General features: G+C 39.3%; 1 protein-coding gene across 9 annotated transcripts in view; it reads right to left on the bottom strand.

The window, feature by feature from the left end:
* The window catches only part of RSRC1 (arginine and serine rich coiled-coil 1), a 443,255-nt gene that overhangs the window by 415,414 nt on the left and 3,127 nt on the right, over positions 1–24,714 (bottom strand). For 5 of the 9 annotated variants that reach the window (XM_059065529.2, XM_059065528.2, XM_067033908.1 and 2 more), the window contains exons 2-3: positions 2,873–3,068; positions 2,440–2,565 (exon numbers count right to left, since the gene is read on the bottom strand). In XM_059065529.2, the coding sequence (XP_058921512.1) occupies positions 2,440–2,565; positions 2,873–3,066 (320 nt within the window). In that variant the 5' untranslated portion in view covers positions 3,067–3,068. Of the gene's footprint in view, positions 1–2,439; positions 2,566–2,872; positions 3,069–14,301; positions 14,417–14,682; positions 14,771–24,714 lie in introns of those variants that run through there. The other 4 variants (XM_067033909.1, XM_067033907.1, XM_067033905.1 and 1 more) reach the window with 3 other exon arrangements.

The raw sequence follows: 24,714 nt of genomic DNA, 5'->3' as shown, positions 1-24,714 counted from the left end.
GCACATATTAAGGAACAAATGTACTTACAACTTCTTTATTTAAAGTCTTAATTAACTAAACTGTTCAAAGAATGAGTTGTTCAATTTTCTTCTTAAACCAAGATTAACCTAGAAACTCATTTAGTTTAAACATTTTGAAGAATAAATTCCTAAAATACATGACCAAAATAATGTTGTGCATAAAACATGGAAAAAGTATTTTCTCAAAATTTAGGACTTTTCAGTGTCTCCAGATTATTTAGTGCAGAAGTGTCGATGCAAGAGGCTGAGAAGTCGCTGTTTTGAATAAACCTCTGAACTTGCTCCCTCATATACAAAATGAAGGTTACCCTGCATGACAGCCTGACAGTTATAAAACTCAAAACATTTAGTAAAATGCATGTGTGCTGGATAATCTGCTGCTGACTAGATGTCCACTGCCATTCCTTTTAAAGTCTTCCTTGTACTGCAAAAGAGAAGAAATTAACGTCTCCAGATTCCCCTCTGGAGGAAGTAATAGGTAGATACTTGGGTAGAGAAGCAGCTTCCTGGTAAGTAGTTTCTTGAGAATCACACACTTTGGTGCTACAAAACCAGAGTTCTTAAGATTTCCAGTGACTTCTAAGAAAGCAGCAGCTTCCACGCTTAGGCTAAAATAATCAGTAACAGCTTCCCTAATTCCCTGAGCCCCTCCAAAGGTTACATAAGCCTTTAATTCCCCATCTTAAAACGTTGATGCTTGGAATTGAGTGACTTGTATTTTCCTAATCAAAATGTCATTGACTTATAAAGTGTGTATGAAAATACTCTACAAAATGTAAAAGACCATACAAAAGCATGGATTATTATTTCTATTCTCAGTGATAGGAAATTTTCAACTGAAGTTGTTTTCTGGTGATCAGCTTCTACAAGCAAGGCATTATGTTAGGTACCAAGAGATTGCCCTGCAAGAGTTTACAATACATGAGAATAACAAAAACATAGTATTCATAATGTAACTGTTACAAATCAGGAATCAACTGTGATGGTGGGTCAGAGAAAGGATGGATTAAATTTGACTTGGGAATGAAAAGGTGAAAATCAAAAAAGGATTTAAGGAAGAAGAAAATTAGAGATTAAATGGAACTGAACACTAAAGGGTAGGAAAACTTCTCAAAGTAGAGATAATATAAGAAACTGGAAGAAAGAGTATGCTCAAAGAAACAAAGCTGGCAACTCAGAGACATAGATGGAGAACAAAAGGCATGTAACACAGAACGGCTTGAGTGTATGTTGTGTGTGTACAAAGGAGAGGAGGCTGAGGCCAAATAATACAAGGCCAGAAAAGTTAAACATTTGGACTTTACTGCTATTATCCAACTTCAGATTCAGAGAGATTTATAGAATTTTATGCCCAGATAATAAAATCAGGCTGCTAATATACCCCCACAACTAGAGCCTAATAGAATGAAAAACTAAACAGAGAAAAGAAACTGATCTTCCTAAAATGCTGTTTTTATCCTAGCACTCTTCTTCTCAAAAACCTGCAGTAACTTCTGAATACCTGCTTCTATCAAGTCCCTCCATACCATGGTCCCCATCCGATTCAACCATATTTTCTAGCATTATCCAAAACGTACAACTCTCTCCAGATAAGCTATGCTCTGTATTATCTGCCCTTGAGCACAGCCAGAAAATGCAGGTGGAGTGACATCATGTCTGCTCAGGCTCCTATAACAAAATACCATAGACTGGGCAGCTTAAACAACAGAAACGTATTTCTCAAAGAGGTTGTAAAGTCAAAGATCAATATGCCAGCTGACTGGTTCCTGATAAGAGCTCTCTTCCTGGTTTGTAGATGGCCACTTTTTCACTGTGTCCTCACATGGCCATTCCTCTGAGTGCATGCTCAAAAAGAGAGAAAGATCTCTCTCTCTCTTCTTATAAGGCCACTAGCCTTACTGGATTAGGACCTCACCCTTTTGACCTTATTTAACTTTAATTACCTCCATAAAGACACTATCTCCAAATACAGTTTCACTGGGGGCTGGGACTTCAACATATGAATTTAGGGGGGACAAAAACATTCACTCCATAACACACTGGGTTATTTCTGAGGCTAGACCTTAAGAGATTTTGCAACTTCTGTTCTTCTTGAAATACTTCCTCTATCATGTGAAAAAGCCCAGCCATTCCTACTGGAGGATGAGAAGCCACAGGGAATCTAAGGGACCCCCAGCCAACAGCCAAGAGCCAGCACCAAATGCCAGATACTGTATGACACCACATTGGATCATCCAGTTTCAGTCAAGCTATCAGATAACTAGAAACACATAAGTGACCCCAGATGAAACTAGCAGAAGAACTGCTAGCTAAGTTCAGTCAAAACTGTAAATTATGAAAAAAGAAATGATTATTGCTTTAAGTCACTAAATTTGGGGATAGTGTGTTACAAAGCAATAAATATCTGATATGGCATACCTTCTTGTTCTGCTTTTTGACCTAGACCTCTGAACTCTATAGGATTTCCCTCGACCCCTTGAACGACTTCGACTTCGTTTTCTTCTAGAGCCATAAGAAGAGCTACTGCTTGATCGATGCCTGCGTCTGAAATCAAATATAATCAAATATTACTTGCCTCCCAAATATTATCAGATACTAATATGGTATGAGAACTATACCAGTTTGTATCTTCTCATCTACGAAGCATACACAAAAGATGAAGACCCATGCACTGGGCCTGGGGGAAAACAAAACAAAATGAAACAAAACAAAACCCTTTGGGTGTTGAGACTCATAAATATATAACCACAAAAAGAAAAGTGTTTTACCCAGAAAAATTAAAAGCACAGAAACATACGAACTCTAAAGAATGTTACTCTCACTACTACATAAGTAAAACTATGAAAATCACCTTCTATCATAAGAATGTGAGCGAGGCTGAAGATCTCTGGACCAAGATCTTGATTTTGACCTTGATTTCCTTCCACCTTTCTTTCGGCTATATGTTCTACTATCTGAAGAACTACTTGAAGAAGACCGTCTACGGTGTTTCTTTTTTCTCTTGCTTCTGCTTTCTTCTTCAGTATCAGATGACCGGCGTCCCATTTCTAGGTTTAAATTCAGAGAAAATTATTTCTAACATAATGGAACAATGGATGAAATTCAATACAGTAATTTTTTTAACTATGTAAAAATTTTAAATGTCTTACTTAAAGCAAAATTTTAAATGTACAAGTCTTCTGAACAAGACAAGAGAAACAGCTCTAGTACAGTCTTCTAGCTCTATCAGTTAACTGTTTTTACAATTTATGAACAATGTAAACTTGTCCTAAATTTTTTCAAATGTCTCCCAAAAAGAGTCAGCCCTGAGGACAGTTCATTATAACAATTTCCTCATAATTTAAGTTGCATTTATTGTTAATTATATGATATTTGGTTTAGGGATCAACTACCTATATTCTCATATTTCCCTAAAGATAAAAGATATTTTACTATCTTTTGGAGTTACATTTTTCTAACTGAAAATCCTAAAATTTTAAGTGGATAAGACCTAATTGGAGGACTTCCCTGGTAGCACAATGGTTAAGACTCCATGCTAGCAACTCAGGGGGCCCAGGTTCAATCCCTGGTCCAGGAACTAGATCCCACATGCATGCTGCAACTAAGAATTAGCATGCCACAACTAAGGAGCCAGGGAGCCACAACTAAGGAGCCCACGAGCCACAACTAAGGAGCCCGAGCCACAACTAAGTAGTTTGCCTGCCACAACTAAGGAGCCTGCCTCCCACAACTAAGATTGGCACAACCAAATAAATAAATATATATTTTTTAAAAAGACCTCATTAACCATCAACAATGTACAAACTGGGACTTCCTTGGTGGTGCAGTGGTTAAGAATCCACCTGCCAATGCAGGGGACAAGGGTTTGAGCCCTGGTCCGGAAAGATCCCTCATGCCACAGAGCAACTAAGCTCGTGTGCCAAAACTACTGAGCCTGCACTCTAGAGCCCGTGAGGCACAACTACTGAGCCCGCACGCCACAACTACTGAGCCCACACGCCACAACTACTGAAGTCCGCACACCTAGAGCCCATGCTCCACAACAGAAGAAGCCACCGCAATGAGAAGCCTGCGCACCACAACAAAGAGTAGCCCTCACTTGCTGCAATGAGAGAAAGCCCGCGCACAGAAACAAAGACCCAACACAGCCAAAGATAAATAAATAAAAGTTAAATAAATTTTTTAAAAAACCAAACTGAATCAATACACCATCAACACATCACTTGTGAAATCTGAGAGAGGAAATGTTAAATAATGTATCAAAGTTGATGAAGTATTGTTAACTAAAGTACCAAAAATGAAGTCAAGTGAACTCTTCACATGACTAATATCTATATAAAGTGGTGATATAAGCCTTCCAGAAAGCAATTAAGCAATTTAAATAAAGAGTCATAAAAATGTTGCTGCTTTTCTGACAAAACAATCCTATTTCTAGGAATATATCTGGAAAGTTTTTCTTTTTTTGTTTTTTTTTTTTTGGTGGTACGCGGGCCTCTCACTGTTGTGGCCTCTCCCGTTGCGGAGCACAGGCTCCGGACGCGCAGGCTCAGCAGCCATGGCTCACAGTCCCAGCCACTCTGTGGCATGTGGGATCTTCCTGGACCGGGGCACGAACCCATGTCCCCTGCATCGGCAGGCGGACTCTCAACCACTGCACCACCAGGGAAGCCCTGGAAAGTTTTTCTTAAAAGATATATTCATGTAGATATTCACTATAGCATTATTTAAAACTGCATGTACAGAGACTATAATTTAAGAAACTATGCATAAATAAGTAAGAGCAAATATGAAGACAACTGATAATATTTAAGTTAGGAAACTGGGTAAATTTTCTCTTTTTTAATTATATTCTATATGGCTATGGTATATTTGTATATTTAGTATACAAAAGAAAAAAAAATTACAGAAATAGAACATAAGGTTTTTATATTTAGGCATTAACTTAGCTGATAAGAAGCTTACTTGTCTTACTTTTAAGTTAGATTCTCATACGCAATTTTTTTTTTTTTTACTAAAATAAGTATTAGCTATCTTTCAATGTCACATAAAAGCAAGATCCATCTTATGTAATAGTTAGGATAAAGTTGATGGATCAGATAAACAAAAATCTCACACTTCCTTTTAATATTAACTCAAATTAAGTTAAATATCATTACTCTAAAGAAAGCAATACATTAAATTACAACTTTGCTTTCAGAACCAGGAGAGCCATCCCTTCCCTGACTCTAATGCCATACAAGTTGAAAAATCACTATTATAACTCAGTTCAAGACTTAAAGCTATTTACCTGGAGCCAGAATTAGACTTTAAATATAGTTCTGAACCTCAAAGTTGTTCACATTTCTAACATTTCACAGTTCAACAAAACAATACGAAAACTTAGTTTTGAAATGTTCAGTAAATCACTAGCATAGCTAAGCCAGTTTCCTCATTGAAAACAAAACTGCACTGCATATAAGATCACCATGATCCTTTCCAACTTTCAAAATACTAAGATTAGGAAATCCTACATATACATATAGTATATATGTACATATATACACATATACATTTAAATGTGTATATAATATCCATTTACATATTTACATCCATATATCCATTATATATCATATGTAACCACATGTCTGTGTGTATTTTCATTAAGAAATTTGTACATAATTGAGTAATAGTGATCATCTTTTTTTTTTTTACATCTTTATTGGGAGTATAATTGCTTTACAATGGTGTGTTACTTTCTGCTTTATAACAAAGTGAATCAGTTATACATATACATATGTTCCCATACCTCTTCGCTCTTGCGTCTCCCTCCCTCCCACCCTCCCTATCCCACCCCTCTAGGTGGTCATAAATCACAGAGCTGATCTCCCTGGGCTATGCGGCTGCTTCACAATAGATATCTATTTTAAGTTTGGTAGTGTATATATGTCCATGCCAGTCTCTCACTTTGTCACAGCTTACCCTTCCCCCTCCCCATATCTTCAAGTCCATTCTCTAGTAGGTCTGTGTCTTTATTCCCATCTTACCCATAGGTTCTTCATGACATTTTTTTTTCTTAGATTCCATATACATGTGTTAGCATACAGTATTTGTCTTTCCCTTTCTGACTTACTTCACTCTGTATGACAGACTCCACCTCCAGGTCCATTCACCTCACTACAAATAACTCAATTTTGTTTCTTTTTATGGCTGAGTAATATTCCATTGTATATATGTGCCACGTCTTCTTTATCCATTCATCCAAAGATGGACACTTAGGTTGCTTCCATGTCCTGGCTATTGTAAACAGAGCTGCAATAAACATTGTGGTACATGACTCTTTTTGAATTATGGTTTTCTTAGGGTATATGCCCAGTAGTGGGATTGCTGGGTCATATGATAGTTCTATTTTTAGTTTTTTAAGGAACCTCCATACTGTTCTCCATAGTGGCTGTTACCAATTCACATTCCCAACAGCAGTGCAAGAGTGTTCCCTTTTCTCCACACCCTCTCCAACATTGTTTCTAGATTTTTCTATGAGGACCATTCTGACAAGTGTGAGATGATATCTCATTATAGTTTTCATTTGCATTTCTCTAATGATTAATGATGTTGAACATTCTTTCATGTGTTTGTTGGCAATCTGTATATCTTCTTGGAAGAAATGTCTATGTAGGTCTTCTGCCCATTTTTGGACTGGGTTCTTTGTTTTTTTGTTATTGAGCTGCATGAGCTGCTTGTAAAATTTGGAGATTAATGATTTGTCAGTTGCTTCATTTGCAAATATTTTCTGCCATTCTGAGGCTTATCTTTTGCTCTTGTTTATAGTTTCCTTTGCTGTGCAAAAGCTTTTAAGTTTCATTAGGTCCCATTTGTTTATTTTTGGTTTTATTTCCATTTCTCTAGGAGGTGGGTCAAAAAGGATCTTGCTGTGATTTATGTCATACAGTGTTCTGCCTATGTTTTACTCTAAGAGTTTGATAGTGTCTGGCCTTACATTTAGGTCTTTAATCCATTTTGAGCTTATTTTTGTGTATGGTGTTAGGGAGTGTTCAAATCTCATACATTTACATGTACCTGTCCAGTTTACCCAGCACCACTTATTGAAGAGCCTGTCCTTTCTCCACTGTACATTCCTGCCTCCTTTATCAAAAATAAGGTGACCATATGTGTATGGGTTTATCTCTGGGTTTTCTATTCTATTCCATTGATCTATATTTCTGTTTCTGTGACAGTACCATACTGTCTTGATTACTGTAGCTTTGTAGTATAGTCTGAGTCAGGGAGCCTGATTCCTCCAGCTCCATTTATCATTCTCAAGATTGCTTTGGCTACTCAGGTTCTTTGGAGTTTCGATACAAATTGTGAAATTTTTTGTTCTACTTCTGTGAAAAATGCCAGTGGCAGTTTGATATGGATTGCATTGAATTTGTAGATTGCTTTGGGTAGTAGAGTCATTTTCACAATGCTAATTCTTCCAATCCAACAACGTGGTATATCTCCATCTATTTGTATCATGTTTAATTTCTTTCATCAGTGTCTTGCAATTTTCTGCATACACGTATTTTGTCTCCTTAGTTAGGTTTATTCCTAGGTATTTTATTCTTTTTGTTGCAATGGTAAATAGGAGTGTTTCCTTAATTTCTCTTTCAGATTTTTCATCATTAGTGTATAGGAATGCCAGTGATTTATGTGCATTAATTTTGTATCCTGCTACTTTACCAAATTCATTGATTAGCTCTAGTAGTTTTCTAGTAGCATTTTTAGAACTCTCTATGTATAGTATCATGTCATCTGCAAACAGTGACAGCTTTACTTCCTCTTTTCTGATGTGGATTTCTTTTATTTCCTTTCCTTCTCTGATTCCTGTGGCTAAAACTTCCAAATCTATGTTGAATAAGAGTGGTGAAAGAGAGCTACCTTGCCTTGTTGCTAATCTTAGTGGAAATGGTTTCAGTTTTTCGCCATTGAGGACAATGTTGGCTGTGGGTTTGTCATATATGGCCTTTATTATGTTGAGGAAAGTTCCCTCTATGCCTACTTTCTGCACGGTTTTTATCATAAATGGTGTTAAATTTAGTCGAAAACTTTCTCTGCACCTATTGAGATGATCATATGGTTTTTCTCCTTCAATTTGATAATATGGTGTATCACATTGATTGATTTTCGTATATTGAAGAATCCTTGCACTCCTGGAATAAACCCCACTTGATCATGGAGTATGATCCTTTTAATGTGCTGTTGGATTCTGTTTGCTAGTATTTTGTTGAGGATTTTTGCATCTATGTTCATCAGTGATACTGGCCTATAGTTTTTTTCTTTCTGACATCCTTGTCTGGTTTTGGTATCAGGGTGATGGTGGCCTCATAGAATTAGTTTCGGAGTGTTCCTCCCTCTGCAATATTTTTGAAGAGTTTGAGAAGGATAGGTGTTAGCTCTTCTCTAAATGTTTGATAGAACTTGCCTGTGAAGCCATCTGGTCCAGGGCTTTTGTTACTTGGAAGATTTTTAATCACAGTTTCAATTTCAGTGCTTGTGATTCATCTGTTCATATTTTCTATTTCATCCTGATTCAGTCTTGGCAGATTCTGCATTTCTAAGAATTTGTCCATTTCATCCAAGTTATCCATTTTATTGGCTAGAATTGCTTGTAGTAATCTCTCATGATCTTTTGTATTTCTGCAGTGTCAGTGGTTACATCTCCTTTTTCATTTCTACTTCTATTGATTTGAGTCTTCTCCGTTCTTTCTTGATGAGTTTGGCTAATGGTTTATCCATTTTGCTTATCTTCTCAGAGAAACACATTTTAGCTTTATTGACCTTTGATATCATTTGTTTCATTTCTTTTTCAATTATTTCTGATCTGATCTTTATAATTTCTTTCCTTCTGCTAACTTTGGGGGTTTTTGTTCTTACTCTGATTGCTTTAGGTGCAAGGTTAGGTTATTTATTCGAGATGTTTCTCGTTTCTTAAGGTAGGATTGTATTGCTATAAACATCCCTCTTAGAACTGCTTTGCTGCATCCCATAGGTTTTGGGGCATCTTGTCTCCACTGTCTTTTGCTTCTAGGTATTTTTTGATTTCCTCTTTAATTTCTTCAGTGATCACTTCGTTATTAAATAAGTGTATTGTTTAGCCTCCATGTGTTTGTATTTTTTACAGATCTTTTCCTGTAATTAATATCTAGTCTCATAGGGTGGTTGGAAAAGATACTTGATACGATTTCAATTTTCTTAAATTTACCAACACTTCATTTGTGACCCAAGATATGATCTATCCTAGAGAATGTTCCATCAGCACTAGAGAAAAATGTGTATTCTGTTGTTTTTGGATGGAATGTCCTATAAATATCAAATAAGACCATCTTCTTTAATGTATAATTTAAAGCTTGTGTTTATCTATTTTCAATTTGGATGATCTGTCCACTGGTGAGAGTGCGGTGTTAAACTCCCATACTATGATTGTGTTACTGTCGATTTCCCCTTTTATGGCTGCTAGTATTTGCCTGATGTATTGAGGTGCTCCTATGTTGGGTGCATAAATATTTACAATTGTTATATCTTCTTCATGGATCGATCCCTTGATCATTATGTAGTGTCCTTCTTTGTCTCTTGTAATAATCTTTATTTTAAAGTCTATTTTGTCTGATATGAGAATTGTTACTCCAGCTTTCTTTTGGTTTCCATTTGCATGGAATATCTTTTTCCATCCCGTCACTTTCAGTCTGTATGTGTCCCTAGGTCTGAAGTGGGTCTCTTGTAGACAGCATATATATGGTTCTTCTTTTTGTATCCATTCAGCCAGTGTGTGTCTTTTGGTGGGAGCATTTAATCCATTTACATTTAAGGTAATTATCGATATGTATGTTCCTATTTCCATTTACTTGTTTCGGGTTTTTCTTGTAGGTCTTTTCCTTCTGTTGTGTTTCTTGCCTAGAGAAGGTCCTTTAGCATTTGTTGTAAAGCTGGTTTGGTGGTGCTGAACTCTCTCAGCTTTTGCTAGTGTGTAAAGGTTTTAATTTCTCCATCAAATCTGAATGAGATCCTTGCTGGGTAGAGTAAGCTTGGTTGTAGGTTTTTCCCTTTCATCACTTTAAATATGTCCTGCCACTCCCTTCTGGCTTGCAAAGTTTCTGCTGAAAGATCAGCTGTTAACCTTATGGGGATTCCCTTGTGTGTTATTTGTTGCCTTCCCCTTGCTGCTTTTAATATGTTTTCTTTGTATTTAATTTTTGACAGTTTGATTAATATGTGTTTTGGTATGTTCCTCCTTGGATTTATCCTGTATGGGACTCTCTGTGCTTCCTGGACTTAACTATTTCCTTTCCCATATTAGGGAAGTTTTCAACTATAATCTCTTCAAATATTTTCTCACTCCCTTTCTTTTTCTCTTCTTCTCTGGGACCCCTATAATTCGAACGTTGGTGCATTTAATATTGTCCCAGAGGTCTCTGAGACTGTCCTCAGTTCTTTTCATTCTTTTTTCTTTATTCTGCTCTGCAGTAGTTATTTCCACTACTTTATCTTCCAGGTCACGTATCCGTTCTGCCTCAGTTATTCTGCTATTGATGCCTTCTAGGGTATTTTTAATTTAATTTATTGGGTTGTTCATCATTGCTTGTTTCCTCTTTATCTCTTCTAGGTCCTTGGTAAATGTTTCTTGCATTTACTCAATTCTATTTCCAAGATTTTGGATCATCTTTACTATCATTATTCTGAATTCTTTTTCAGGTAGATTGCCTATTTCCTCTTCATTTGTTAGGTCTGGTGGGTTTTTATCTTGTTCCTTCATCTGTTGTGTGTTTTTCTGTCTTCCCATTTTGCTTATCTTACTGTGTTTGGGGTCTCCTTTTTGCAGGCTGCAGGTTAGTAGTTTCCCTTGTTTTTGGTGTCTGTCCCCAGTGGTTAAAGTTGGTTCAGTGCATTGTGTAGGCTTCCTCGTGGAGGGCACTGGTGCCTGTGTTCTGGTGGATGCGGCTGGATCTTGACTTTCTGGTGGGCATGTCCACGTCTGGTGGTTTTTTGGGGGGTGTCTGTAGCCTTATTATGATTTTAGGCAGTCTCTCTGCTAATGGTTGGGGTGTGTTCCTGTCTTGTTAGTTGTTTGGCATAGGGTGTCCAGCACTGTAGCTTGCTGGTAGTTGAGTGAAGCTGGGTCTTGGTGTTGGGATGGAGATCTCTGGGAGATTTTCTCCATTTGATATTATGTGGAGCTGGGAGGTGTCTTGTGGACCAGTGTCCTGAAGTTGGCTTTGCCACCTCAGAGGCACAGCACTGACTCCTGGCTGCAGCACCAGGAGCCTTTCATCCCCATGGCTCAGAATAAAAGGGAGAAAAAGAAGAAAGAAAGAAAGAGAGAGAGAAAGAGAGAAAGAAAAGAAAGGAAGGAAGGAAGGGAGAAAGGAGGGAGGGAGGGAGGTAAGGAAGGGAGGGAGGAAGGGAGGGAGGAAGAAAGAAAGGGGATAAAATAAAATATAGATAAAATAAAAAATAATTAAGAAAAAAAAATTTTTTAAGTGAAAAAAAACACAGACGGACAGAACTCTAGGACAAATTGTGAAAGCAAAGCTATACAGACAAAATCTCATACAGAAGCATACACATACACACTCACAAAAACAGGAAAAGGGGAAAAAATAATAAATCTTGCTCCCAAAGTCCACCTCCTCAATTTGGGATGATTTGTTGTCGATTCAGGTATTCCACTGAAACAGGATACATCAAGGTGATGGGGAGATTTAATCCGCTGCTCCTGAGGCTGCTGGGAAAAATTTCCCTTTCTCTTCTTTGTTCGCACAGCTCCTGGGGTTCAGCTTTGGATTTGGCCCTGCCTCTGCGTGTAGGTCACGAGAGGGTGTCTGTTCTTCACTCTGACAGGACGGGGTTAAAGGGGCAGCTAATTCAGGGGCTCTGGCCCATTCCGGCTGGGGGGAGGTAGGGGCATGGAGTGCGGGGTGAGTTTGCGGCAGCAGAGGCCAGCAGAACTTTGCACCAGCCTAAGGAGTGTCATGCGTTCTCCCCGGGAAGTTCTCCCTGGATCACGGGACTCTGGCACTGGCGGGCTGCACAGGCTCCCTGGAAGGGAGGTGTGGATAGTGACCTGTCCTCACACACAGGCTTCTTGGTGGTGGCAGCAGCAGCCTTAGCGTCTCATGCCCATCTCTGGGGTCCACGCTGTTAGCCGCAGTTCGCGCCCATCTCTGGAGCTCCACGCTGTTAGCCGCAGCTCGTGCCCATCTCTGAAGCTCCTTTAAGCAGCACTCTTAGTCCCCTCTCCTCATGCACCCAGAAACAAAGAGAGAATAAAAGGTCTCTTGCCTGTTCTACAGGTCCAGACTTTTCCCCGGACTCCCTCCCGGCTAGCCGTGGTGCACTAACCCCTTCAGGCTGTGCTCACGCCACCAGTCCGCTCCCAGCGATCCGACCAAAGCCTGAGCCTCAGCTCTCAGCCCCCACCCACTCCAAAGGATGAGCAGATAAGCCTCTCGGGCTGGTGAGTGCTGATCAGCACCAATCCTCTGTGCGGGAATCTCTCTGCTTTGCCCTCTGCACCCCTGTTGCTGCACTCTCCTCTGTGGCGCCGTAGCTTCTCCCCACCTCCACCACCCGCAGTCTCCGCCCGCGAAGTGGCTTCTTAGTGTGTGGAAACCTTTCCTCCTTCACAGCTCCCTCCCACTGGTGCAGGTCCCATCCCTAGTCTTCTGTCTCTGTTTTTTCTTTTTTCTTTTGCCCTACCCAGGTACGTGGGGAGTTTCTTTTTTTTTTTTTTCTTTTTTTTTTTTTTTGCGGTACGCGGGCCTCTCGCTGTTGTGGCCTCTCCCATTGCGGAGCGTAGGCTCCGGACGCGCAGGCTCAGCGGCCATGGCTCATGGGCCCAGCCGCTCCGCGGCATGTGGGATCCTCCCGGACCGGGGCACGAACCCGTGTCCCCTGCATCGGCAGGCGGATTCTCAACCACTGCGCCACCAGGGAAGCCCTGGGAGTTTCTTGCATTTGGGGAGACCTGAGGCCTTCTGCCAGTGTTCTGTAGGTGTTGTTCCACTTGTAGATGTATTTCTGATGAACCTGTGGGGAGGAAGCTGATCTCCGTGCCTTACTCTTCCGCCATCTTCTATCTCCCCCCCTAACTGTTCTTATTTCCTCTCTCTTTCTTCCTTTCTTGATTTCACCTTTAAACAGTTAAGACTTTTCTTTACCCACAAATAACCATATAAATTAAGATGAGTTTTTATTTATTATCTGGTTTGACAAATATTAAAGTTAAAGATAAAAAAGCATAAATGCACAATGATAAAGAGACCAGAGAAAAAAACAAACAACAGGAACAGTAGACAAGATATGTCAACAAATTTTTAGCAAATAAAAAACAGATGCAGGATTTAGAGTTAAGAAAGCTGAACGTCAAGCAACTGCAGAGAATTCCAACAGGAGAAAAGCCAATTCACAGAGCAAAAATCGAAAGGATCAGGAATTCGAGACATAAGATACCATAGCAGGCACAATGAGGCACAGAACTAAAAAACAAGGGAATTGGTTGAAAGCCTGTAAAAGAAGTAATCTCCAAGGTCCCCTCTGCCATCCAACCCAGATAAGTGACTACTATTCCCCAATCCCAGCAGGAGAGGTGGTTTATTTTGGAAAAATGATGAAACAGTGAAGCACCAGGTCCAGCGGCACAGTAAAAGAGGGCAGAGAGATGGCTCAACTAAAAGTTAAAGGGATTAAGTGAAAGTCTACAATCTAACAGTAAATACTGTAGCCCTGTGTCTGCTTGGATCCAAGAATTCAGATAGAGGATTATTTTCTCCAAAAACGAAACAGTACCTGGAAGAAGATATGTAAGTATTATAAAAGTATTATAACCAAGCCAAGGCCAAACCTTGAACACAGTAAACTTTCTTTTTTGTTTTTTTTTTGGCCACGCCATGCAGCTTGTGGTATCTTAGTTCCCCAATGAGAGATTGAACCCAGGCACCTGGCAGTGAGAGCAACAAGTCCTAACCACTGGACCACCAGGGAATTCCACATACTAAACTTTTTTTCTACAAACTTTTTTGTTACCTTTTTAGTAATTATACAACAAAAGAAAATCAATCATGTGATGAAACACTTCATTATGAGACAGAAGCCAAACAGAAAAAAAAGAAAAAAAGCAACTCATAGTAAACCAAAACATGCCAGAAAATTTTTTAAAACTCAGTTAATATCCTCAGAAATATATGAGAAGATGATCCAGCAAACAAGAATATGAGGAAGTGGGGAAGACAGAAGATGGCGGAAGAGTAAGACGCAGAGATCACCTACCTCCTCACAGATACATCAGAAATACATCTACACGTGGAACTGCTCCTATAGGACACCCACTGAACGCTGGCAGAAGACCTCAGACCTCCCAAAAGGCAAGAAACACCCCACGTACCTGGGTAGGGCAAAAGAAAAAAATAAATAAACAGAGACAAAAGAATAGGGACAGGCCCTGCACCAGTGGGAGGGAGCTGTGAAGGAGGAAAGGTTCCCCCACACTAGAAGCCCCTTCACAGGAGGAGACTGCGGGTGGCAGAGTGGGAAGCTTCAGAGCCACGGAGGAGAGCACAGCAACAGTGTGTGGAGGGCAAAGCGGGAGATTCCCGAGCAGAGGATCGGTGCCGACCGGCACTCACCAACACAACAGGCTTGTCTGCTCACCCGACTGGACGGGCAGGGGCTGGAAGCTGAGCCTCAGGCTTCTGTCGGATCCCAGGGAGAGGTCTGGAGTTGGCAGCATGAAAACAGCCTGAAGGGGTTAGTGCACCACGGTTAGCCGGGAGGGAGTCTAGAAGAAGTCTGGAGCTGCCGAAGAGGCAAGAGACCTTTTCTTCCCTCTTTGCTTCCTGGTGCACGAGGAGAGGGATTTAAGCGCGCCACTTAAAGGAGCTACAGAGACAGGCACGGAGCTGCCGAAGAGACAGGAAAATTTTTCTTGCCTCTTGGTTTTGTGGTGCACGAGGAGAAGGGTTTAAGTGCACCGCTTAAAAGAGCTCCAGAAACGGGCGCAGAGCTGCCGAAGAGACAAGAGATTTTTTTCTTCCCTTTTTGCTTCCTGGGGCGTGAGGAGAGGGGATTAAGCGCACCACATAAAGGAGCTCCAGAAACAGGCGTGAGCCGTGGCTGTCGGCGCAGACACCAGAGACAGGTGTGGGACATTAGGGTTGCTGCTGCCGACACCAAGAGGCCTGTGTGTGAGCACAGGTCACTCTCCACACCTCCCCTCCCGGGAGCCTGTGCAACCCACCACTGCCGGGGTCCCAAGATCCAGGGACAGCTTCCCTGGGAGAATGCGTGGCACGCCTCGGGCTGGTGCAGCGTCACAGTGGCCTCTGCTGCCGCAGGCTTGCCCCACATCCGTGCCCCTCCCTCCCCACCACCTGTGCCAGAGCCCCCAAAGCAGCTGCTCCTTCAACCCCATCCTGTCTGAACAAAGAGCAGACGCCCTCAGACGACCTACGCACAGAGGCAAGGCCAAGTCCAAAGCTGAACCCCAGGAGCTGTGCAAACAAAGAGGAGACGGGGAGGTCTCTCCCAGCGGCCTCAGGAGCAGCGGATTAAAGCTCCACAATCAACTTAAAGTGCCCTGCATCTGTGGAAAACCTGAATAGACAGCAAATCATCAAAAGTTGAGGAGGTGGACTTTGGGAGCAAGATATATTATTATTTTCCCCTTTTTCTCTTTTTGTGAGTGTATATGTGTGTGCTGCTGTGTGAAATTTTGTCTGTATAGCTTTGCTTTCACCATTTGTACTGGGGTTCTGACTGACCCTTTTATTTTTAATAAAACTTTTCTTCTTAATAATTACTTTTTATTTTAACAACTATATTTTATCCCATTTTGTCTTCTTCCTTTCTTTCTTCCTTCTTTCTTCACTCCTCTCTTCCTTCCTTTCTTCCTTCCTTCTTCCCTTCCTCCCTTCGTTTCTTTCTTCCTCCCTTCCTTCCTCTCTTCCTTCCTTTCTTCCTTCCCTCGCTCCTTTCTTTCTTTCTTTCCTTTCTATTTTTTCTCCCTTTTATTTTGAGCCGTGTGGATTAAACGCTATTGGCGCTCCAGCCCGGCATCAGGGATGTGTCTCTGAGGTGGGAGAACCAACTTCAGGACACTGGTCCACAAGAGACCTCCCAGCTCCATGCAAAATCAAACGGCGAAAATCTCCCAGAGATCTCCATCTCAACACCAAGACCCAGCTTCACTCAAGGACCAGCAACGTATAGTGCTGGACACCTTATGCCCAACAAATATCAAGACAGGACTACAGCCCCATCCATTAGCAGAGAGGCTGCCTAAAATCATAATAAGAATACCAACATCCCAAAACACACCAACAGACGTGGACCTGCCTACCAGAAAGACAAGATTCAGCCTCATCCACCAGAACGTAGGCACTACTCCCTCCAACCAGGAAACCTACTCAACCCACTGAACCAACCTTAGCCACTGGGGACAGTCACCAAAAAGAATGAGAACTACGAACCTGCAGCCTGAAAAAAGGAGACCCCCCCCCCAAACACAGTAAGCAAAATGAAAAGACAGAAAAACACACAGCAGATGAAGGAGCAAGGTAAAAACCCACCAGACCTAACAAATGAAGAGGAAATAGGCAGTCTACCTGAAAAAGAATTCAGAATAATTATAGTAAAAATGATCCAAAATCTTGGAAATAGAATAGACAAACTGCAAGAAACATTTAACAAGGACCTAGAAGAAATAAAGAAGAAGCAAGCAAAGATGAGCAACACAATAAATTAAATTAAAAATACTCTAAATGGGATCAAGAGCAGAATAACTGAGGCAGAACAACGGATACGTGACCTGGAACATAAAATAGTGGAAATAACTACTGCAGAGCAGAAGAAAGAAAAAAGAATGAAAAGAACTGAGGACAGTCTCAGAGACCAATGGGACAACATTAAACACAGCAACATTCGAATTATAGGGGTCCCAGAACAAGAAGAGAAAAAGAAAGGGACTGAGAAAATATTTGAAGAGATTATAGTTGAAAACTTCCCTAATATAGGAAAGGAAATAGTCAATCAAGTCCAGGAAGTACAGAGAGTCCCATACAGGATAAATCCAAGGAGAAACATGCCAAGACACATAATAATCAAACTCTCAAAAATTAAATACAAAGAAAACATATTAAAAGCAGCAAGGGAAAAGCAACAAATAACACACAAGGGAATCCCCATAAGGTTAACAGCTGATCTTTCAGCAGAAACTCTACAAGCCAGAAGGGAGTGGCAGGCCATATTTAAAGTGATGAAGGAAGAAAACCTACAACCAAGATTACTCTACCCAGCAAGGATCTCATTCAGATTTGATGGAGAAATTAAAACCTTTACACACTGGCAAAAGCTGAGAGAGTTCAGCACCACCAAACCAGCTTTACAACAAATGCTAAAGGAACTTCTCTAGGCAAGAAACACAACAGAAGGAAAAGACCTACAAGAAAAAACCTGAAACAATCAAGTAAATGGAAATAGGAACATACATATTGATAATTACCTTAAATGTAAATGGATTAAATGCTCCCAACAAAAGACACACACTGGCTGAATGGATACAAAAAGAAGAACCATATATATACTGTCTACAAGAGACCTACTTCAGACCTAGGGACACTTACAGACTGAAAGTGACAGGACAGAAAAAGATATTCCATGCAAATGGAAATCAGAAGAAAGCTGGAGTAGCAATTCTCATATCAGACAAAATAGACTTTAAAATAAAAACTGGGGTTCCCTGGTTGCGCAGTGGTTGAGAGTCCGCCTGCTGATGCAGGGGTCATGGGTTCATGCCCTGGTCCAGGAGGATCCCACATGCCGCAGAGCGGCTGGGCCCCTGAGCCATGGCTGCTGAGCCTGCACGTCTGGAGCCTGTGCTCTGCAGTGGGAGGGGCCACAGCAGTGAGAGGCCCGCGTACCACAAAAAATAAAAAATAAAAAAATAAAAATAATAAAAACTATTACAAGAGACAAAGAAGGACACTACATAATAATCAAGGGATCGATCCATGAAGAAGATATAACAACTGTAAATATTTATGCACCCAACATAGGAGCACCTCAATACATCAGGCAAATACTAGCAGCCATAAAAGGGGAAACTGACAGTAACACAATCATAGTAGAGGACTTTAACACCCCACTTTCACCAATGGACAGATCATCCAAAATAAAAACAAATAAGGAAACACAAGCTTTAAATGATACATTACACAAGATGGACTTAATTGATATTTATAGGACATTCCATCCAAAAGCAACAGAATACACATTTTTCTCAAGTGCTCATGGAACATTCTCCAGGAAAGATCATATATTGGGTCACAAATCAAGCCTTGGTAAATTTAAGAAAATTGAAATCGTATCAAGTATCTTTTCCAACCACCATACTATGAGACTAGATATCAATTACAGGAAAAGATCTGTAAAAAACACAAACACATGGAGGCTGAACAATACACTACTTAATAACGAAATGATCACTGAAGAAATCAAAAATGAAATAAAAAAATACTTAGAAACAAATGACAATGGAGACACGACGACCCAAAACCTATGGTATGCAGCATAAGCAGTTCTAAGAGGGAAGTTTATAGCAATACAATCATACCTTAAGAAACAGGAAACATCTCGAATAAACAACCTAACTTTGCACCTAAAGCAATTAGAGAAAGAAGAACAAAAAACCCCCAAATTTAGCAGAAGGAAAGAAATTATAAAGATCAGATCAGAAATAAATGAAAAAGAAATGAAAGAAACAATACCAAAGATCAATAAAACTAAAAGCTGGTTCTTTGAGAATATAAGCAAAATGGATAAACCATTAGCCAGACTCATCAAGAAAAAAAGGAAGAAGACTCAAATCAATAGAATTAGAAATGAAAAAGGAGACGTAACATCTGACACTGAAGAAATACAAAAGATTATTAGTGATTACTACAAGCAACTGTATTCCAATAAAAAAGACAACCTGGAAGAAATGGACAAATTCTTAGAAATGCACAACGTGCCGAGACTGAACCAGGAAGAAATAGAAAATATGAACAGACCAATCACAAGCACTGAAATTGAAACTGTGATTAAAAATCTTCCAACAAACAAAAGCCCAGGACCAGATGGCTTCACAGGTGAATTCTATCAAATATTTAGAGAAGAGCTAACACCTATCCTTCTCAAACTCTTCCAAAAGATAGCAGAGGGAGGAACACTCCCAAACTCATTCTATGAGGCCACCATAAGCCTGACACCAAAATCAGACAAAGATGTCACAAAGAAAGAAAACTACAGGCCAATATCACTGATGAACATACATGCAAAAATCCTCACAAAATACTAGCAAACAGAATCCAACAGCACATTAAAAGGATCATACTCCATGATCAAGTGGAGTTTATCCCAGGAATGCAAGGATTCTTCAATATACACAAATCAATCAACATGATACACCATATCAACAAAATGAAGGAGAAAAACCATATGATCATCTCAATAGATAGAGAGAAAGGTTGTGACAAAATTTAACTCCCATTTATGATAAAAACTGTGCAGAAAGTAGGCATAGAGGGAACTTTCCTCAACATAATAAAGGCAATATATGACAAACCCACAGCCAGCATCATTCTCAATGGTGAAAAACTGAAACCATTTCCACTAAGATCAGGAACAAGCCAAGGTTGCCCACTCTCACCATTCTTATTCAACATAGTTTTGGAAGTTCTAGTCACAGCAATCAGAGAAGAAAAAGAAATAAAAGGAATACAAATCAGAAAAGAAGAAGTAAAGCTGTCACTGTTTGCAGATGACATGATACCTTACATAGAGAATCCTAAGGATGCTACCAGAAAACTACTAGAGTTAATCAATGAATTTGGTAAAGTAGCAGGATACATAACTAATGCACAGGGTTTCCCTGGTGGCGCAGTGGTTGAGAATCCGCCTGCTGATGCAGGGGACACGGGTTCGTGCCCCGGTCCAGGAAGATCCCACATGCCGCGGAGTGGCTGGGCCCGTGAGCCATGGCCACTGAGCCTGCATGTCCGGAGCCTGTGCTCTGCAATGGGAAAGGCCACAACAGTGAGAGGCCCGCGTACCACCAAAAAAAAAAAAAAAAAAAAAAAACAAGACATAATTAATGCACAGAAATCTCTGGCATTCTTATACACTAATGATGAAAAAATCTGAGAATGAAATTAAGAAAACACTCCCATTTACCATTGCAACCAAAAGAATAAAATATCTAGGAATAAACCTACCAAAGGAGACAAAAGACCTGTATGCAGAAAACTGTAAGACATTGATGAAAGAAATTAAAGATGATAAAAATAGCTGGAGAAATATACCATGTTCTTGGATTAGAAGAATCAACATTATGAAAATGACTCTACTACCCAAAGCAATCTACAGATTCAATGCAATCCCTATCAAACTATCATTGGCATTTTTTACAGGACTAAAACAAAAAATTTCACAATTTGTATGGAAACACAAAAGACCCTGAATAGCCAAAGCAGTCTTGAGAACGAAAAATGGAGCTGGAGGAATCAGGCTCCCTGACTTCAGACTATACTACAAAGCTACAGTAATTAAGACAGTATGGTACTGGCACAAAAACAGAAATATAGATCAATGGAATAGAATAGAAAACCCAGAGATAAACCCATACACATATGGTCACCTTATCTTTGATAAAGGAGTGAAGGATACACAGTGGAGAAAAGACAGCCTCTTCAATAAGTGGTGCTGGGAAAACTGGACAGGTACATTTAAAAGTATGACATTAGAACACTCCCTAACACCATACACAAAAATAAACTCAAAATGGGTTAAAGACCTACATGTAAGGCCAGACACTATCAAACTCTTAGAGCAAAACACAGGCAGAACACTCTATGACATAAATCACAGCAAGATCCTTTTTGACACACCTCCTAGAGAAATGGAAATAAAAACAAAAATAAACAAATGGGACCTAATGAAACTTAAAAGCTTTTGCACAGCAAAGAATACTATAAACAAGACCAAAAGACAACCCTCAGAATGGGAGAAAACATTTGCAAATGAAGCCACTGACAAAGGATTAATATCCAAAATTTATAAGCAACTCATGCAGCTCAATAACAAAAATACAAACAAACCAATCCAAAAATGGGCAGAAGAACTAAATAGACATTTCTCCAAAGAGATATACAGATTGCCAACAAACACATGAAAGAATGCTCAACATCATTAATCATTAGAGAAATGCAAATCAAAACTACAATGATATATCATCTCACACCGGTCAGAATGGCCATCATCAAAAAATCTAGAAACAATAAATGCTGGAGAGGGTGTGGAGAAAAGGGAACACTCTTGCACTGTTGGTGGGAATGTAAATTGATACAGCCACTATGGAGAACAGTATGGAGGCTCCTTAAAAACTACAAATAGAACTACCATACGACCCCGCAATTCCACTACTGGGCATATACCCTGAGAAAACCATAATTCAAAAGGAGTCATGTATCAAAATATTCATTGCAGCTCTATTTACAATAGCCAGGACATGGAAGCAACCTAAGTGTCCATCAATAGATGAATGGATAAAGAAGATGTGGCACATATATACAATGGAATATTACTCAGCCATAAAAAAGAAATGAAACTGAGTTATTTGTAATGAGGTGGATAGACCCAGAGTCTTTCTTACAGAGTGAAATAAGTCAGAAGGAGAAAAACAAATACCTTATGCTAACACATATATATGGAATCTAAGAAAAAAAAAATGTCATGAAGAGATTGGTGGTAGGACCACCTATATGTGGTCCTAGAGTAGGTAGGACCTACTCTAGTAGATCTGTGAATAAAACACAGACCTACTAGAGTATGGACTTGAGGATATGGGGGAGGAGGAAGGGTAAGCTCTGATGAAGTGAGAGAGTGGCATGGACATGTATACACTACCAAATGTAAAATAGATAGCTAGTGGGAAGCAGAAGCATAGCACAGGGAGATCAGCTCTGTGCTTTGTGACCACCTAGAGGGGTCGGATAAGGAGGGTGAGAGGGAGGGAGACGCAAGAAGGAAGAGATATGGGAACATATGTATATGTATAACTGATTCGCTTTGTTGTAAAGCAGAAACTAACACACCATTGTAAAACAGTTATACTCTAATAAAGATGTTTAAAAAAAAAGAATAGGAGGAACATCCATATAACAGGAGAGAAAGCTAAAAATTTAAACAAATGATAATTTCTAAGAAATTCAATAGGCTTAGAAGATACTATCAAAGCACTCATGAAAAGTAAAAAAATAAAAAGATAAAAAACAGAAGGTAAAAGAGGATCAATCCAGGAAGTCCAATATCCAACTGATATGCATTCCGGAAAGAAACAAAGCATAGAAAAGAGATAAAGAAAAATATCCAAAGAATAATTTTAAAAATTTCCAGAAGTGAAAGATATGAATTGCCCTAAATCCCTGGGACAATGAATTTAAAGACTTATACCAGACATACCTCATAAAAGTTCAGAAACGAGGAATACAAAGATCCTAGAAACTTCTAAAGATAAACAAATGGGTAATCACAATAAAAGGCACAGGGCTTCTCAGCAGCAACACAGCAAACCATGGTGACTTGCCTTCAAAATTCTAAGTGAAAATTATTTTCAAACTACAATCTATATTCAGCCCAATCATAGATCTAATACGAGATCAAAATAAAGACATTTTCTGATATGCAAAGGCTCAAAATTACACCTCACACTCACCCTTTTTTAGGAAGGTACTGAAGGATGTGCTCTACCAGAGGGAGAGTAAACAAAGATGACCCAGATTCAGAAAACAAGTGGTCTAACACTTGAGATAGGTTAAAAAGTTCCAGGATGACAGCAGGCCCAGGTACAAGGGATACATCAATAAACAATAGAGAAAAATCCTTGCCCTCAAGGAGCTTACATTCCAGTTTAACAGCAGTTCTCAAAGTGGTTCTCTAGACCCCGAGGGGTCCCTAAGACCTCAGAGGATCCAACAAGTTGAAACTATTTTTATTATAATACTAAAACATGATTTACCTTTTTCACTGTGTTGACTTTTGCGCTGATAACGTAAAAGCAATGGTAGGCAAAATTGCTGGTGCTTTAACAGGAATCAAGGCAATGGGGCCAAATGGTACTAGCAGTCATTGAATTCTTCACTGCAACAGTTTATTAAAAAAAAATTTTTTTAAGGCAGTTTCACTTAGGAATGTCCTTGATAAGGCAGTAAAAGTCATTAATTTTATTAAATTTCAACCCTTGAGAACACATCTTAATATTCTGTGTGATGAATTAGGAAATACACATAACTGCTACTGCATACTGAAGAATGATGATTATCTTGAGAAAAGTATTTGAATTACAAGCTGAACTGAATTACAGCCGAATTACAAGTTGAACTAGCTGCTTTTATCATGAAACACTATTTATTTTAAAGAACTGACTACGATTATTCAGACTTGGGTATTTGACAGACGTTTTCTCAAAAATGAATTAAGGGAGTCTTTCACTTCAAGGAAAGTGTCAATTTGTTGCCAATGATAAAATTTGAGCTCTCAAGCAAAAATCAAAATGTTGGATAACTTGTATTTGTCACCATGAGATTGACAGCTTCTCAGCACTTAAAGATTCCTCTGATGAGATCAATGGTGATATTAACATATGGGAATTTTAAAAATATTATATAATGAAGGGTGTCAATATCTGGAAGATATGCATAACTCAATGAACCAGTATTTTCCAACAGACCAATGCATGATGTCACAGAATCATATGAGTAAAAAAATCCATTCACAGTGCAAGACAGACCAATAGATTTTAATGTAAGCATGAAAAGGTCATTGATATAGTTTCAAATAACACATTGCAACCAACCTTTAAGAAACTACTTGTCAAGTTCTGGAGTAGTATTAAAGAAGTAATTATCTGAAAAAGCTATTAAAATACTACTTTTTCCAACACCATATCTGTGTGCATCCAGATTTTCTTCATATACTTCATTCAAAAAACTCATCACAATAGACTGAATACAGAAGCAGATAAAAGAATCCAACTGTCTTCTATTAAGCCAGATAGTAGAGATTTGCAAAAATGAAAAATAATGCCACTTTTCTCACTAAGTTTGTTTTGTTTTGGAAAACATAGCCATTTTTCAAATCAAATATGTTATGTTACCAAGTAATGGATTTATTATTGTTATTTTTAAGTGGATTAGTATTTCGAATTTTTCTGGCTTAATTACTAGTAAGGCAATATTTCTAGATATAGCTCATGTAGATAAAAGTTTGTAGGGTCCTCAGGACTTCCCTGGTGGTCCAGTGGATAAGACTCCACACTCCCAATGCAAGGGGCCCAGGATGGATCCCTGGTCAGGGAACTAGATCTCGCTCGCATGCATGCCGCAACTAAAGATCCCGCGTGCCACAACTAAGACCTGGTGCAGCCAAAGTAAATAAATAAATAAATATATATATATATATTTTTTAAAGTTCGTAGGGTTCTCAGTAACTTTTAAGAATCTAAAGTGATCCTAAAACTAAAAACTGTGAGATCCACTACTCTAAGGTACCCACAGTCATTTTCATTCTCCATTTTTGTCCAGCTTTTAAGTCCTTATAGAAGGCATAAAGAAGTAGGAAAAAAAGAAAAGGACAAACATCTAATTATGT

This window comes from Kogia breviceps, chromosome 5, assembly GCF_026419965.1.
Source record: "Kogia breviceps isolate mKogBre1 chromosome 5, mKogBre1 haplotype 1, whole genome shotgun sequence".
NCBI classification, from domain to species: Eukaryota; Metazoa; Chordata; class Mammalia; order Artiodactyla; family Physeteridae; genus Kogia; species Kogia breviceps.
Note: the sequence above shows the minus strand (reverse complement) of the source record. Positions and strands in the feature narration are given on the sequence as shown.